This window comes from Gobius niger (genome assembly GCF_951799975.1).
Source record: "Gobius niger genome assembly, chromosome: 21".
Taxonomy (NCBI): domain Eukaryota; kingdom Metazoa; phylum Chordata; class Actinopteri; order Gobiiformes; family Gobiidae; genus Gobius; species Gobius niger.
In genome coordinates, this window is record NC_136872.1 from 20,062,866 (window position 1) to 20,080,944 (window position 18,079).

Below are 18,079 nucleotides of genomic sequence, written 5' to 3' on the forward strand. Positions count from 1 at the left end.
CTCAGCGTGCCGTTCAAAACCTTATCACTCCATACCGGAAGTTCGGAGGTCCTTTTCCCCGCAGACTCCAACATGGTGAGCTATTTCTCCACAATTCATCTCCGAAATTATCAACAAACATCGCTTTATTCCCAACTAATGCAACAGTCATCAACCCTAAGACGCAAACGATTACATGTTTAAAGTCGATACGTGTTGAAATTAAGATTATAAACGCGGATGAAACGTTTTTATTGACGTTATAATGTCACGAATCCCGCACTGGGGTTGTATGGGGAAAGGAGTTAGCTTCACAGTGGCTAACGCCTTTAGCCGTTGTTTCTGCTATGAAATGCAGAGTCTGGGTTTCCTTGCAGCGTTGTTTAGATTTTAAGAGTGATAATATCTGCCACTATAACGATATGTTTGCCTCAATGGCTGTTTTTAACTCCGCTTTGCTCGTCCAGGCCCCGTCCGGGTTTAGCATATTCAGCATGTTAGCATTCTCCGCTAACACCGCCGGCTACGCGAGACGTACTATCACATTATAGCGCATTTCATAAGCGCTTGCGCCCAAGTCTTTGAAACTGTTACGCTTTATGACCATTTCTCACATTGTAAATTGAACCTGTCTCCCCATTCTCCAGGCAAGAGGACCGAAGAAGCACCTGAAGCGCGTTGCGGCGCCCAAGCATTGGATGCTTGACAAGCTCACTGGAGTGTTTGTAAGTAACCTTGTCCTCAGTAGGAAACTGCAACGTTAAACCATTTGAGAAGTTATGACTTTCTAATTTGTGATGCTGCTTTTGGGCAACAACGTGTTAGATTTTCCAGTAAAGCATCACTTGTTATCCTGGGCAAATCGTACTGACTGCTTTGAAAATCCAAAGACAAGTATTTCGATGTGTATATTCTGCAGTGCACAATATATAATACTTTTTTTTGTATCCATCTCTTTCACTATCAATCAAGCCTTAAACTATTTTGCTAAATGACCATGCAAGCTTCTCATCATGACCACACGGCGATGTGATGAAGCGGATCATTCCCCTTACTATTTATGGAGCAATGATGACTTTTTGTCGTTTGATTACAAATGAAACCACTCAATATTCCTCTAAGAAGTGCTGAGCTCCTTCAAAGTCAATTGAAATGTGTCTCTGCTCCTTACGCCTCCTTTAAATATAGGTCATGGTATAGGTTTGTTTTTATGGAGGATAATCTGTAAAATGCTCTGTAATTGACCATGCCGCCTCCCGCAGGCTCCTCGTCCGTCTACCGGTCCCCACAAGCTGAGGGAGTGCCTGCCCCTCATCATCTTCCTGAGGAACCGCCTGAAGTACGCTCTGACTGGAGATGAGGTCAAGAAGATCTGCATGCAGCGCTTCATCAAGATCGACGGCAAAGTCCGCACCGACATCACGTACCCCGCTGGCTTCATGGGTCAGTCCCTTGTGGTTTCTTTTCTGCAGAACAGTTACATTGTACTGAAACTGTCATGTGTGATGGAGCCTTGATGACTTTTATGGTTTGAGCATGAAGCTGAAACAAAACATTCCATTCCTCTAAGAAGTTCTGAGCTCCAGTTAATAACATTTCAACGGAACAGGCCACTATTTTTACATACTGAGATGTTCTTACCTGAGCTTGGACAAGTTGATGCGTGCTGTGGAAGAGCTTGGTAACTTCCAACTTCACCCCCGTTTCGGGCTACAGGAATATGTTGGGAGAGGCCAAATGCTAACAGCATCCTTGGTGGTTTTGCGTGACTGAGGGCACACACAAAGACCAGACATTGATGTATCGACTCGTCTAAGCTCAAGTGAGAACATATTGCAGTTTGGAAAAATGATGGCCTGTTCCTTTAGCATTAAACATCAAAAGACACTGATCTGTTTCACACTCTGCTACACTGAAATATATATGTATCTGTATCTATACAGTATTTCGCCCATAATCTTATATTGAACTTGATACTAATCTTGGGTAACTGCAGATGTTAGTGATGCAGTCAAATATCAGAAACAAAAAATGTTTGTGCTGCTGCTTTATATCCATGTTGCTTTGTGTTCACAACATCCTTTTTCTGGTAGAATAGTGTTGGATTATCAGTGGTTTTAGATTGGCAATGCTCTGGGCAATTTACATTCCATATCCAGTTAAATAACATTTAATTTTCTTCAGATGTGATCAGCATTGAGAAGACTGGAGAGCACTTCCGTCTGATCTACGATGTGAAGGGACGTTTCACAGTGCACCGCATCACTGCAGAGGAGGCCAAGGTGAGTCAAGAGATTCAAGATTGTTTTATTTGTCAATTATAAATTATATTCCTCTTATCCCTGATATTGGAGGGGTGGGAGGGAGGGAGGGCAGGGAGTTCAGCTTCCCGATGGCCTTGTGTATGCAACTGTTCTTCAGTTGACTGGAACTGACCTGTAGATTTTGCAGTCTCCTCCCTGAAGGCAGGACAAAGTGAATAAAGCAGTGTTTCCGAGAGAATAATGGATTAAGTATCGTCAGGGACATAATTGGACTTAAAGTAAACATAAACTTCTGAAATGTTGTACAAATCCAATGAGGGGAATTAAACTGCCGTCCCTGAAGTTGACAGAGAAACATTTTGCCCAGTTGACTCACTACTGCCTCTGTCATTGGCTTTGTAGACTATAAAAATTAATCTTTGCTGTGTTTGTGTCCTCAGTACAAGTTGTGCAAAGTAAAGAAGCTCATGGTTGGCACCAAGGGCATCCCTCACCTGGTGACACACGACGCTCGCACCATCCGTTACCCCGACCCCCTCATCAAGGTCAACGACACCATCCGCATCGACCTGGAGACCGGCAAGATCACAGACTTCATCAAGTTTGACACCGGTAAGTTCTCGGTTTGCCATCAGTAGAAATGACACAGGTTTAGGACTACGGCGGCTCAATCTGACTTTTTATGGATGTTTTATCAAATTTGACAGTGATGTTGGAGCTGTACAATAGAAGTCTCATTATTATCACAGTAATAGGGCTGCGCGATTGTTTGGAACATTGTGATACAGTTGTGCAAGACTGCTAATAGTCAACATTCTAGTGTCGGTCATACAGGAGTTGTCCATCTTCAATGAAGGTTCTTGAGTCTTTCAAGAACCTTCATTGAAAATTGTTCTCCAGCGTAAATATAAATTGTGAATTTGTTTTGCAGCAGTTTATGTTAAAACACCTAAAAAAAGACTAAATCAGGATCAAAAAGAGACTGAAATGGAACACAATTGACTCTGCATAACTTCAAATCCTAACGCTGACCAAGAAGTGACTTCCTGTTTTATCCAGCACGCCAAAATAAAAGCACCATCTTATTCATTAGTCCAACTTTCTTTCTGCCTAACTATTAAGAGACAAAACACTTGACGTGTGTATTTAATCATATTCTTGTAATGTAAGTATCTGCTGAACTAATCATAAAGTCGAGCTGTATGCTTTTATTTTGGCGTGCTGGATCGAAACAGGAAGTCACTTCTTGGGCGGCGTCGTTAGGATTTGAAGTCAATTAGCAAAATTTTAACCTTACCAAGCGCATTTTCTCCAGTTTGGCTTTACCCAAATCTAAAAGGTTAAAGACAAAATGTAAAAAAGTGACAAAGCAACAATAATGTGACAAACATGACTAAAAGAGAAACTCAACGACAAACTCGGCGACAACTTGAAGAAAAAAGGTTTTAGATTAAGTTCAGTCAGGGCAGAAGTTCAGTGTATTGTTTTGGGCTTTGTTTAATGTTTTGTCAAATTGCTGTTGCCTTCCCTCTGAGATTTACATTTTGACAAACACGGCTCAAGGCAAAAATGTAAACAACCCTGAGAATTTGCAGAGGTTTAGTTCCAGTTATTTTACCCATTTTATTTTTTATCACTCTGTAAAAGTCTTGTTTTAACAGTAAAATTATACACTTTGCTTTCCATTTGTATTCAAATGTAGCAAAACGTACAATCAAAAGTCAGAAAACTGTTCATGCGTTACCCAATAGTTTGAGTCCTATTATTCACTATTTCACTTGACCAAATTGTGCAGTTTGTTTTCTCCTCAAATCTAAAGCCATTTAAATGTTCCAGTCCTTTGTTTGACCAGGTTGGTTTGGTAAGAATCCCGTGTGCAGCTTTTCAATCTCACAGAATTGAAATGATCAACCTATAAACCTAATTATTATAAATGGAAGCGGAATTGCACATTTCCTTTGTAGGTCGGCGACATTTGTCCCTAAAGATTGAATTGAAAAGGGTTCATTCTACAATCCATATAAAGCTGTTCAGTCAGAGCGATTACGTACTTTGTATTTTCTGTTGTGGCTGGTTTACAACAATGTTTAAATCTCCTGGTAACACTTGGGACAAAACCTGGAAAATTATACCTAAAACTGAACCGTGGCACATTCATACAGTAGATTCAACACTTTTTTTTCCTCGCCTTTCTAAAAGAAATGTTTCTCAGTCAGATGAAGTGATTCTGCGATATAATGTGGCTGCTTTTGATTCTAGTATTGCAATGTGATATTCTCAGGGTTTCCACAGGGCCTTAAAGTCATTATAATGGACTTCTTAGGAAATGTCTTTTCTTTGGAGACAGAACTCTCTCCATGACGTTGCGCAACCAATTTTACTGCATTTGACAAAACAACAAAGTTAAACTAATTTGGTTGAAGTTGTGGCTGAAATGTTTGTCTTTTGCTCAAGTTTCCTGTTGTGTCCAATTTCCTTTTGTATTTCAAATTTCCCTTCATAATTCTGTCTGTTTGAATATTTCCAAATCTTTTTTTTTATATTTGTGGCATCACAATGATACTAAGACTTAAAAAGATGTTTGTTTGGCCTTAAGTCTTAATTCCCAGAACCTGTAGTCTGTCATTTTCAAATCAAACGATGCACGGACGTGAAGTTTAAAGCAGAACTTCGTAACTTTATTAACTTATATCCTTTCCGTAGTCCCTCTGGGGATAATACAAGTGTTAATGGGATGATTGGGGGGTCTTTCATCTCCCCCTGGTGTCTGTGGGCCAGAAAACCACAATTGCAACTTCGCTGCCTCTGGGTCGGCGCCACCAATACACACTAATGGAATCACGAAGCAGCTAATGGGCAAAGCTAACTGTGGGCTAGCACCACTTAAACAGTATTTACAGCCAAGTTTGAGTGAAAAAAATTATCTCCATTGTGTAATTGGATGAACAATATCCCTCTGTCCCTTTGTCTTTTCTGTCAGTGTAGTATTTACTCTCACGGACAATTAATGAGTGAACAAAACATGCTATGACACCTGCAGTTGCACTTATGGCCTGTAGTGGCAAGTTACTTAGCTCTGCTCTAAGTATGATCGAGTTAACCCCAGATCCATAGTACTGGGGGAAAATTTAGAATAATTTCAAATGCAAAAAACAAACTTACAAACAATATTCTGCTGTTTCTAGGATTATTTTGTCAGTGTACTATACATTTTATTGTGGAAGAATGGCACCAAATGGAGAATTTGAAATCTACTTTCTCTAACCCTCCTCTCCTCTGTGCTGCCCCCTGTAGGTAACCTGTGCATGGTGACCGGAGGCGCTAACTTGGGTCGTATCGGCGTGATCACGAACAGGGAGCGTCACCCCGGATCCTTCGACGTGGTGCACGTTAAGGACACCACCGGAAACAGCTTCGCCACCAGGCTCTCCAACATCTTTGTCATCGGAAAGGTAACGCGTCAGGCACATTTGTATCGTTGTTTTGGCTCTTGGTTATTGTCTGCAGCGATTAGACTAGTAATTTATGCACTAAAATAGTTTCATATTGCACATTTTCATTATTAAACAGATCATTCCCTTTACTACCTTTGGAGCAATGATGACGTTTTGTCGTTTGATTACAAATGAAACCACTCAACAATTCCTCTAAGAAGTTCTGAGCTCAAACGACTACAAAGTGCATCTCTTTTCTAATCTGTAAAATGTTCTGTAATTGACCATGTTGTGTCATGTTTCCCCCACAGGGCACCAAGCCGTGGGTGTCTATGCCCAGAGGAAAGGGCATCCGTCTGACCATCGCCGAGGAGAGAGACAAGAGGCTCGCGGCCAAACAGGGCAGCAGCTAAACCAATGGTTTTCAAATAAATGTTATTTACAAAACACCTGTTCATCTGTCTTTTTACTGGTGCTACAGTCGGATATGAAGCGCAGAGAGGTTGTAAATGAACCTAATGAAAGTCAGTTTCCATTTAAGGTGAGACACGGCCAGTGAAACAGTGGTCAATGTTGAGAATTTTGGCGAGTTTGTCCCATAACGTCTCCCAGACATGACACTGTGGTCACTGGCCGAGTTCCCACAAATATTGAGGTATTTTGTACCTGTGTTCAACATGAATGGTGATCGAGATGAAGCTGTAATCCAAATGTTCTCACTTTCCGGGAGACGTCCGTGGCCTAAACTTTAAGACCAGTTTTCTTTACTCTTAAACATCTCCACTTTAATCGCTTTTGCAGACAAACATTCTTGTTCTTTTTGTTTTGTACTTGGAGCTTTTTTTCCAGGGGTCTTAATCTTAAAGAATATAATTCCCAGCCAGATTTGTTAAGCCTTTTTATCTACATTTTCTTCCACTTAAACGATTTAATCAAAAACTAAACATCCAAAATCCCCATAAATGGCCGTTCATGGACTGTAAAGATCAAAGTGCACTTCAGCGCCCCCTCCAGCAGATGGTGCCCTAATGCCAGTGATTCCCAAAGTGGGGTTGGGACAGGTTTCAAGATTAAATAAAAAGGAAAAAATATTTTTAACTATTTTTTTAGAGTCAAACGGCATATTTGTGAATTTCATTGAAATGCTTGCATTAAATACATATTCACTTAAAGGAGCAGGCCACCAGCAGTTTTTACATTCTGTGATATGTTCTTGCCTGAGCTGGTCTTTGTGCGTGTGCTCAGTCACGCCAAACGACCAAAGATGTTAGCATTTGGCCAAGCACTACTAAGCTCTTGCACGGGCACAAAAACCAGACAGGTACACATCTGCTTGTCTAAGCTCAGGTAAGAACATATCACAGTATGGAAAAACGGCGGTCTGTTCCTTTAAAAAAAAAAAAAAAAAAATCTGTCCTAAAGAAGCATAGGATGCGATATCTTACAATGGGGGACCCAAAATTGTCAACATGTAAATTTTTGGGGCCCCAGACAAAAAAAGGTTAGGAACCCCTGCCCCTATGTGGCCGCTTAGGTCACCTATGCCCAGGTTAGGTCCTGGTTAAATGACCAAGTGTCATTTTCCGGGCTCGTTGGAAGTGTTTGGCCTGAAATTGATTTAATTCAACCTCGTAATGGGTGGCACAGCGGTTAGAGCTCGATGGGCATTTCTGTGTGGAGTTTACATGTTCTCCCCGTGTCTCTGTAGGTTTCCTCCGGATACTCCAGTTTCCCCTACCACTAAAAACATGTACAATAGGTTCCCCTCTGCTGGAGCCGGGACTCCCCTGCAAAGGAAATTCTTGATCTCAGTGGGACTTTTCTGGTTAAAAAAAAGATAAAATAAATAACGACAAATAGAAAATTACAAATATGTATGTTTAAAGATTTGAATGTTTATGATTTATTTATTAGCTGCTCCAGAACTGTTCTCTATGCCGGGTTGGACACAGTTTGCATAAGTTAATGATGCCATCTCTACACTTTGCTACTCGTTGCCATCCCAGAAAATGTCATTGAGCTTCACTAACAAACCAAGCTCAGCGGTGGTTCCTTTTTTCCTCTATTTCTAACCAAAATGCGTCTGTAAAGGAAAACACTTCTCTATTTAGAAGCCGACCGTCTCTCCCCATCTCTGCATCTTCCCTCCATCTCCTAAAATAACTTTCCCCCCTAATCCTCTGGTTTCTTCTGCGATGCCTGCTAATCCCTCGCTCCTGTCGCCGCAGCGCTCTGTTTCTGCTGGTGAGGCTTCAGTGAGGAGCTCCATATGGCGGCGGTGGGGGGGCGGCCTGCTCCTCTCTGCAGAAACCTGGCGTGGCCTGAGCTCTGGCCTTCTCTTCCACCTGCGTGTGATTTTCATGGTAGGCATGTGGGTTCGTCTGAGCCGCGGGGCAGCGTTATGAGTCACGAAGAGGGGCTGCTGGTCCTGCACCGAACAGACCGCAGAGGAAGAAGAAGATGCTGAGAACGATCTGGCTTCTAGACCTACGAAAACGCAACAGTAATGAGCAGATGAGCCTGTTTTGACCCTTTTTGACTCAAACACAGTCTCCACCTGGATTTAACTCACTGTTCTGATCTAGGGTGGCTGCAGTTGGTCACGTCGAGGTTCAGCAACACTATGAGTCCAAATACTGAGCTGAACATCCTGAATGACCAGGTTATTCCCTCAATGTGTTTCTTCTTCCCTGGTGGCAGAAGTGTTTTCCAAGATGACAATGCTAGAATTCATTGAGCTTACATTCAGGTCTTAGCCCCATTGAGGATCTTTGGGATGTGCTGGAGAAGGATTTGCACAGTGGTCACACAAGATCTTGGTGAAAAATAAATGCATCGCTGGATTTTTTAAGGTTATTTGAGGTCACTGTTTTTCCATACTGAGATATGTTCTTACCTGAGCTTAGACGAGTTGATGCGTAACCCTCTGGTCGTTGTGTGTGCCCTCAGTCACGCAAAACGACCAAAGATGTTGTTAGCATTTGGCCTCTCCCAGAATATTCCTATGGCTCCAAACAGGGGTGAAGTTAGAAGCGACCACGCTCTTCCACGGGCACAAAGAACAGACAGGTGCGTATCAACTCGTCTAAGCTCAGGTAAGAACATGTCTCAGGCCTGTTCCTTTAACAAAGCACATATTCTCCAGTTCAGCTTTACCCAGATCTAAAAGATTCTTGACCGGCGCTTATAGCCTGTAGACCAGGGATCTCCAACCAGTAGCTCGCCAAAGACTTTCTACATCGCTACACGCTTGATAACTCAAATTTTAGATGCATTTTCTGTTCTGAACTTGCTGAGCACAATCTGCAAACAGTTTGGTCAATATTGTGAAGTATAAGGACTAAACTCAAGTCAATTCTCCAGGGTGAAGTCCATCTAAAAAAGGTTGGAGACCCCTGCTGTAGACCAATTTGACGCCTCATTTGACCTACAAAACTGATCGTAATTTTTGTTGTTGTGTTTTTGTCACTTTTTTGTTACGTTATAGTTGCTTTTTCAGCACTTTTTCGCCGCTCTTTTGCCACATTTTGGAAATAATTTTGTTGTGTTCTTGTCTTTTTTAATTTGTGGCTTTCTTGTTGACTTTTTGTCGCCGTTTAATCACTCTTTAGTTGTGTTGTGTCGCCTTTTTACTGCGTTATTGTTAAACTGGCTACAATCCGGTGTGGCGTGTTTACATGCATGAGACCCATGTATTTTGATTAACATGCACTGTCCCGACCAAATAAACCAATAAATAAATCAAAATAAACTGGAGAAAATGTCCTCGGTTCATGTGGGGGTTAAAGGAACAGGCCACCGTTTTTTCATACTGAGATATGTTCTTACGTGAGCTTAGACGAGTTGATACGTACCTGTCTGGTCTTTGTGCCTGTGGAAGAGCTTGGTAGCTTCCAACTTCACCCCCATTTGGAGCTATAGGAATACATTGGGAGAGGCCAAATGCTAACAACATCTTTGGTACGCATCAACTCGTCTAAGCTCAGGTAAGAACATATCCCAGTATGGAAGAACGGTGGCCTGTTCCTTTAAGAGGTTTTAAACTCTTAATTTACTCCAGAGAAAGGCACACGAATTCCAACGTGCTTGTCCTGTTTTGTACCTGTGCCAATGGCAATAAATCTATTGTAATTATTGTATTGTGTTGTATTGAAACAACTGCCAGCTGTAATCCAGTGGTTCCCAGGCTTTTCTTTCTCATTGACTTGTTCATTCATTACCACCGACCTCATGGATCCTGCCAATATTTATTTTACAAAACGATCAACTAAACTCAAATGATTCAGTATTTAGTATAGTTGTGCGTCTCCTTTTGTCATCTGGCCTTTTTGGCATTGTCATCTTGGAATAACCTGGTCATTCTGGATCTTCTAGTCAGCTGATCTCAGTCTTTGTGAGTGTGACTGAACCGTGACCTGACCGCACCACAGCCGCCCCCAGATTATGTGAATTCCTCAAAACAAAACTAATTGACAGGAATGCACACAAGGTTTTGAATATTTACACACTCTTCTCACTTCTTCCCCGTCAGCGCCGTTTCTCGATCATTTCTCGCACTTAAATCTTTACAAATGTCGTCATCCGTTTAAGGAAGCATCCATGAACTTTGCAGAAATGTGGGACGCAGAGAAGTGAAAGCTGAGACTCGTGTGTTGTAATAGTGTTTTTTTTTTTCTTCTTCTTCTTCTGGAGAAAATGGGCCGCTCCGTTGGAACAATGAACTCAGTCATCTCCCGCCGCAGCGCTGGGTGTGGACAGCTGCTTCTAATCAATGACGTGCGTGTGATTGACGGCCCCGCCTCGAGTCTGCGATCGGCCCGCGGCGCGAGTGACCCGGCCGGAGGGGAGAGAAGTGTCTTGCCCGAGGACGCAAAGGTAGTACGCACATCAGGATCTCAAAGTGCTTTACATCGAGGAGCCGCTCACCCATTCACACTCGGATACTGACACTGGAGGAGAGGTGGGGAAGTGTCTTGCCCAAGGAAACAAAGGCAGTGTGCACCTGCAGAAGAGAAGTTAGCTTTCATGGTCCAGCCTCTGTACCTGGACTCAATGGTCTTAGTTGTATCTGCACTGTCCAGTCCTGACTCCTCATATGTTACAGAGTTTCCGCAGGGCATTAAAAGTCATTGAATGAGTTATGCCAATACTTAAAGGGACTATACGGAGTTAAAAAATATTAAAATTAAGTATTTTCATCCCCCTACAGAATGAGCTCAGACCTGTTCACCACAACTGCCTCTAAAATCCTGCACTGTCACTCAGAAAGTGGTTAATTCGGGTCTGAAGTGCCGTCATGCACGAGCTTAATATAGAGACTGCAGTTACACGTTAGACCAGAGGGGGCAGTAGTGAGTTTAAAAATAATCAACCTACATCTAGTCCCTTTAAGGCCTTACATGTCATTTAAAAAGCATTCAAATGGCTTCCAGGTTCCACACAAACACACAGAACCTTACGGAAAATAATTGAGTTTCCTTGTGTATGAAATGCGCGGTATAAATAAACATGCCTTACCTTGCATGTTCTCACTGTGTCTGCACAGGCTTCCCCTACCATAGAAAACATGTACAATAGGGTACCCTCAGGGACCAGGGCACCCCTGAAAAAGAAACTGAAATCTCAGTTGGACTTTTTTAATAATAATAATAATGCATTGGTTTTATATAGCGCTTTTCTGGACACTCAAAGACGCTTTACATTGCATTATTCGTTCACTCCATACTCGGTGGTGGTAAGCTGCTATTGTAGCCACAGCTGCCCTGGGGTAGACTGACGGAAGCGAGGCAACCAGTCTGCGCCATCGGCCCCTCCGACCACCACCACTCAGTCACTCTCACACTACATTCGCTTTTTTGCAGTGATAATCGTGACAATAAATTTCAATTGGGTCAAAAAGGTAAATTTTTAGTTTAGAAATTTCAGATTAATCTAAATCTTGATCTAGAATTGATTTGGACACATTTATATGATTTAAAAGGACTATATGGAGACATGTTCCAGCAATGTCCTAATGTGTAGAATGAGCTCAGACCTGTTCACCACAACTGCCTCTAAAATCCTGTCACTCAAAAAGTTGTTACTTCGGGTCTGAAGTGCCGTCATGCACGAGCTTATAGAAGCTGCAGTTACGAATAAGACCTGAGGTGGCGGTAGTGAGTATAAAATGACCAACTTGCATCTAGTTTCTTGAATGAAACTGCACGGTTTCTTGGATTTTCTACTCTTTGATCAAAGCAGTTGTTCAAATTAAACAATATGGAGCTTTTTCCATTTGAAAGACTTTTTTCTTTTTATTTATATTTCATTTAACATTGCACATTGGACTCATGCATGTAAATACACGGCACCGGATTGTTGGGCAAATTTGCATCCGTTGTCCCACACTCACTCTCAAACACACTCTCATTCATCCTGGCCTATTGTACATGTTTTTAGTGATTAGGGGAAACCGGAGTACCCAGAGGAAACCTACACAGACACGGGGAGAACATGCAAACTCCACAGAGATCCTTTTGACCATGACTCTGACAAAGTATTTTAGTTGACAAATTAAACACTGCTTTTTGGTGCAGTTAAACACAATTAACACAATTAAAATGCTGAAAAGCTGATGTGACCGTGCAGCTGGACAAAGTCAAGGAATTAAATATGAAAAAACAAACATTAAATCGAGTGAAAAGTGGAGGATTGTCTCTTCCGTACATCAAAATGTAACAAAACTTGAATTACATAAACCTCCAATGTAACACCCGCCGTGCCCCGCACCCCAGCTTGAGAGCCGCTCCCCCGCCTTACTTCACATCCCGCTCTCTCCGCTCGACTCGAGGACCTTCCCCATGTTGATGTTTTCAATTGAGTCAATAACGGCCCCACGTTTATGTTCAAATTCCTCGTCTTTCTCCACACGTCCATCCCCCCATCGCGGAACAAAAACATTTAGGTGGGCCAAGTTCACTTCTGGGAGGGGTCCTGAACGGGGCGCCCAGATCCAGATGTGGGCCGGGAGAGGGGCGGCGGCGGAGGAGGAGGAGGGGTGGGGGGTCCGAAACTTGGAGCGAAAAGAAGGGGAGTTTTCAAAATGCTCCGGAGACTTGGACTTGGACGGCGTTGTGAAGCGAAAACGTCATCGCAATTAAGCTGCAGGGCGAGAGCTACAGAAAGCATAGGACGAGAATGTAGTTTTTCGGTTGTAAATGTTCAATATAATGGCCTGAAGTTGGGTTTTTAAAAATACTTCTGGACACTCTGTCATTGGTGTAGTTTCAGAAGATGGTAGTGAATGGAGGAATGCATTGGAACATTGCAAAAGTGGACGATCGAGCGCCTTTGGACGAGTTCCTTTCATAAAAAATTCAGTTGCTGCAAGAATGAAAGAAACTTTGTCCACAGATGAAAGATCAGCCACACAAAGTGATCACAAAGTCACAATTGCGTCCCGAGATGGCTAATAACCTACACTGCTGGACCCAAAAAGAAGATAGATAAGATAATCCTTTATTGATCTCACAACGGAGAAATTCACTTGTTGCAATCGGCTCAATAAGATCACTCAGAGTGTGCAAAAACAGACAGGAAATGTGCAAACAGTTCAATAGTAGAAAACGAGGTATCTTATGTACAATAAGTAAAGCAAAAATCTTAGGGGGCGGAGTTAAAACAATAAGGGAATAATAATAAATAAAAATAGGATCAAAATTCTAGTGCAGGTTGTCAATAAGTGATGCTGGTACAGGGACCAAAGTGCAGCTGATACAGAGATTATTGCACGTAGTTTGGCAAGGGGGGTTATTGCACATGTTACTTTACAGTCTTGTTGTACAGTCTAACAGTGGGGATGAAGGCTTTGCAGTAGAGCTCCTTCTTGCACTGAGGGTGTCTCAGTCTGCCACTGAAAGAGCTGCTCAGCTCTTCTACAGTCCCGTGCAGTGGGTGGGAGGTGTTGTCCATGATGGAGTTGAGCTTGGCTAACACCCTCCTGTCACTCACCTCCTCCACAGAGTCCAGGGGGCAGCCCAGGACGGAGCTGGCCCTCCTGACCAGCTTGTTCAGTCTGTTCTTGTCCCGCTCTGTGCGGCCCGGGGCCCAGCGCACGGCAGCGTAGTGGAGAGCAGAGGCCACCACAGAGTCATAAAGAGTCCTGAGCAGAGGCCTGCTCACTCCGAAGGACCTCAGTCTCCTCAGAAGGTGAAAGCGACTTTGGCCCTTCTTGTACAGGGAGTTGGTGTTGTGGGACCAGTCCAGTTTATTGTTGAGGTGAACACCCAGGTACTTGAAACTGTCCACCTCCTCAATGTCCTCCTCCTGGATGTTCAGCGGTGTGTGCGGTAGTGGCTTCCTCGTGAAGTCGATCACCATCTCCTTCGTCTTACTGGTGTTCAAGCACAGGTGGTTGCGCTCACACCAGTCCACAAAGTCTATGATGACTGACCGGTTCTCCAGGTCGTTCCCCTTAGACACACAGCCCACGATGGCGGAGTCGTCGGAGAACTTTTGAACAGGTCAACATTTGGATGTAGTTTACTGTCATGGTCTGGGGTCCGAGGTCATAGACTTAGTTTTAATAGACTGTAATTGCTCCTTCCTCCTCATTGACATGAATTACTCCATATGAGAGAGAGTTCATGATGGCTGCTCAATCTCAATCATGTTCCAAAAAAGGACAAAAAGGTGGGAAACTGAGCTGCAACGAGCCTCCACAGAGCTCCAGGGTTCAATCAAAGCTCACTGCTATATGTGTTTTCTTTTGTTAGACGTGGATTGACAGATGAAAAATGTGAAGCCTTTGGGCAGAGAAGGAAACAACGCCGAGCTCTTCTTGACATCTTTGTTATTTGCCTTGTGGGAGATTGATTGACGTCCATTTTCCTGCTTTCTGGTGGCCCGATCCACATTCCTTTGGTCCGACCGCCGCCACCGAACCTCTGCAGACGACGCTTTCCTCCCGACCACAGAATGACAACAAGTGCACAGTGGAGAGGAGTGAGGAGCGAGAGGTGACGTGGCGTCTTACAATCACGTCCGTTTGACCTAAAACAGAAACATTTGTCTTCATTTTACACTGATAGAAAATCGCCACAATGGACTTTTGTTCCATCCCCGCAGCTCACATAAATCTGCGCTGTCACCGCATTGCCTTTTTCTATCTTTATTGACTGTTCAGCTGCTTGAGACAATAACAACTCAAAGTCTGCTCTGTTTTGAAAAATAAACAGTACAGATCTTTACTATCTATTGTCTGTTCATGATCTGAAATCATTAATGTGTTTTTGCAGCGGAAACATGAGCGTGAGGAGAAAAGTCCATTCTAATACAATATTACATTACAGCACTGCTTCATTAAGCTTCTGCAATGTCAAAAGATTCATCTCCATCCAGTGTTAGTTTTCACCAAGATCTTGTATTGATGAGGGGAGAGTGTGACCACAGCGCAAAGCCTTCTCCAGCACATTCCAAACAGTCTCATTGGGGTTCAGATCTGGACTCTGTGGCGGCCAATCCGTCTCATTCTTTCACAATGTGAGCCTGATGAATCCTGGTTGTCATCTTGGAATATCCCCGCGCCATCAGGGAAGAAGAAGTCAACAGATGGAATAACCATGTCCCCTCCTGGAAACGCCACCTTATCGTGGTGGAGGGGTTGGAGCGCCCGAATGATCCTGGAGCTCTGATGTCGGCATTTTATTTGGGGGGAGTTTGGCATTTTTTCTTCCATAAATTTAAAGGAACAGGCCACCGTTTTTCTATACTGAGATATGTTCTTGCCTGAGCTTAGACGAGTTGATGCGTACCTGTCTGGTCTTTGTGCTAACCCTGAGTCACGCAAAATGACCAAAGATGTTGTTAGCATTTGACCCCTCCCAATGTATTCCTATGGCTCCAAACGGGGGAGAAGTTGGAAGCGACCAAGCTCTTCCACAGGCACAAAGACCTGACAGGTACACATCAACTCGTCTAAGCTCAGGTAAGAACATATCTCAGTATAGAAAAATGGTGGCCTGTTCCTTTAAATGCTCCTGTAACTCAAGTTACTTGAATTGTAATGACTAATATATTCTCGTATTTTGTATATATAATATGTAATATTTCTTAGTTACTGGAAAAAGTATTATATATTTCTATCTTGTTACTTTTGTAATACGTTACCCCCAACACTGTCAGGCTAGTGCATTGGTTCTCAACCTGGGGGGTCGCCAGATCATGTAGATAAAATATACATATTTTTATTAGCGTATTTGAATATTTTATTGTCGCATGTGTGTGCCATTTTACCAGAGTGACATTATATGTTATTTGATGAGTTTTATTTTAGCCATTTGTTTTTTTCTTTGTTTTTTAAGAACTATGTAGGCTAATGTTCTGATTTTTCACGGTGTGACCCGGGTGGGGGTTACGAACCCTGCAACAGTTATAATGGGGGTCGCGGCTCCAAAAGGTTGAGAACCTCTGGTCTAGTGGACCCGTCAGGACCGTCAGACGGGCCACGCCTCGGACGGAAGAACAGCTGATAAGTGACACTTGGGCTGAAACACATAAAGGTAAAGATTTCAACATCTCTAATCCAAGTGTCTGACCAGATGAACCTTGAAAGTAAAGTGTCTTTGAATGTCTGAAAATAACTGAAACCAATGCATTATTATTAATCTGGCTTGAGTAAAATTGTTTGAATCCATTAGTTGAGTTCATTATTTGGTTAATCTACCCACTTGTTTGGAGTCACGTTTGTTTCCTGAATAAGAACCTGCAGGACTCAGGGACCCGCATAAACTGCTTTCCGTTCCTTCCCTTTAAACACGATCTTTGCGCGTATTCCGTTGCCGCACATTCTTTTGCGCAGCTTCATTCTTCCTCAGATGAAGTAAGTTCGAGCAGTCGGGTTTGCCCTTTCTCTGGGAAACACCGCACTGTTGCTCCAGCTCCGGAGGCATCAAGCCACGCGCACTTACACAAAGCAGAGTTTCAAAATAAAAGCATAGCAAGAAAGAAACAACTTCATAGCTTCATATAAGTTTGTAAAATGTTGATTATCGGGTGTTTGTGCTCTTGAATCAAGGACAGATGAAGCAGAGGAAGAAAAGCAGGAATATATTTGTCAAGATGAGAAAACCAGGCAAAAATTCAGACTTCAAGAGGCTAAAATGTCTGCACTATATGTTCCAATACGACAATACTGCAAACAGGGCCGGATGAACGTGATCCTTTTTGCATCGGTTAAATGGGGGCCCACCAATGAAATCTTGTTTACTGCAGTGCACAAGACACTTAAGAACGGGCCTGCTTATTATGAATAATATATATTTAAAAAAAAAAACAATTTTACAACAGGTTCATAAATACAAAATTGCACAAGGAAGGAAAAAATATCTCAAAGAGGCCCCCTATAAATCCAAAAATCCCAAGGGGCCCCCAAGAAGTTTTTTTTTGCAGTAAGCAGCGGCAATATGCTAAATGTTGTTTATACACAGAATAAAGTAATCTACAAATAGCCCAAGTCAAATTACCTTGATATATGTCAATATATGTATGTATGTATGTTAAAGGCCCTATACCTGATTTTTAGTAGTAATAGTGAAATTAAAATGTTAGTGGTGGTCCAAAGTCATTCCTAGCTTTTGTAGCATATTCGTGGCATCCAAATTCAAGTTTATAGGCACATTTCACAACTGGCAGGGGTCACTTTTCATGGTAATTTTCACAAAGATTCTACAGAAATAGTTCATAATATTGATACAAATGTTTTATAATTAGATGCATTTTGTTTTTCCTGCAGTTAGCAGTGTTGTAAACCTGCTTGAGTTTACAACACACCAGGCTAAAGGAGAACAAAACAAATTTCGCTCCATTCCCGGTATTGTGCCTTTAAAGCTGCATTATGCAACTTTTATGCGAAAAAAAAAAAAAAAAAAGTTGATATTTGACCTTGTAGTGCCCCAGTGGCTGTATGAGTGGTCATCATGGCATCTTTACTTTCCATCACAGTGGTCTCTACAATGCTCCAGTATCGCTTGTTTTGTAGGTTTTCTGGTGGGAGGCTCCGTCAGCAGTGAAAACCTTCCAAACAATTGATCCTGGAGCGTTGGATAGACCATTGTGATGGAAAGTAAAGATGCCATGATGACCACTCATACAGCCACTGGGGCACTACAAGCTCAAATAGGCACAAATATCAACTTTTATTCCCACATAAAAAGTTGCATAATGCAGCTTTAAAGTTGGAAAAAAAAAAGCTTCTTTCTCCGCTGGCAGTTTTTTTCTAATCACTTTTCAAAACAAATGTATAAAGGCGTTACCAAAGCTATTTCCACACTCAATAGATTTTTCATTTACTTATTTATATGAATGACGTGCTCTGCTTTATTTGGCACGTTTTATTTTCTCGCCATTTCCCGGAAGCCTTTGCGC

General features: G+C 42.4%; 1 protein-coding gene across 1 annotated transcript; it reads left to right on the forward strand.

Moving 5' to 3' along the window:
- On the forward strand, positions 1 to 6,124 carry rps4x (ribosomal protein S4 X-linked). Its single transcript, XM_079579973.1, has 7 exons — positions 1 to 75; positions 627 to 704; positions 1,242 to 1,422; positions 2,164 to 2,261; positions 2,684 to 2,855; positions 5,538 to 5,695; positions 5,989 to 6,124. Exons 1-7 carry the CDS (start codon positions 73 to 75, stop codon positions 6,088 to 6,090), a joined length of 792 nt encoding a protein of 263 aa, XP_079436099.1. The 5' UTR covers positions 1 to 72; the 3' UTR covers positions 6,091 to 6,124.
- The last annotated feature ends 11,955 nt before the right edge of the window (positions 6,125 to 18,079 follow it).

Excerpts from the sequence above, each read along its gene's own strand:
- rps4x (XM_079579973.1), top strand. Across the intron at positions 1,423-2,163 it reads GTACCCCGCTGGCTTCATGG|ATGTGATCAGCATTGAGAAG; the intron begins GTCAGTCCCTTG and ends AATTTTCTTCAG. Across the intron at positions 2,262-2,683 it reads TCACTGCAGAGGAGGCCAAG|TACAAGTTGTGCAAAGTAAA; the intron begins GTGAGTCAAGAG and ends TTGTGTCCTCAG.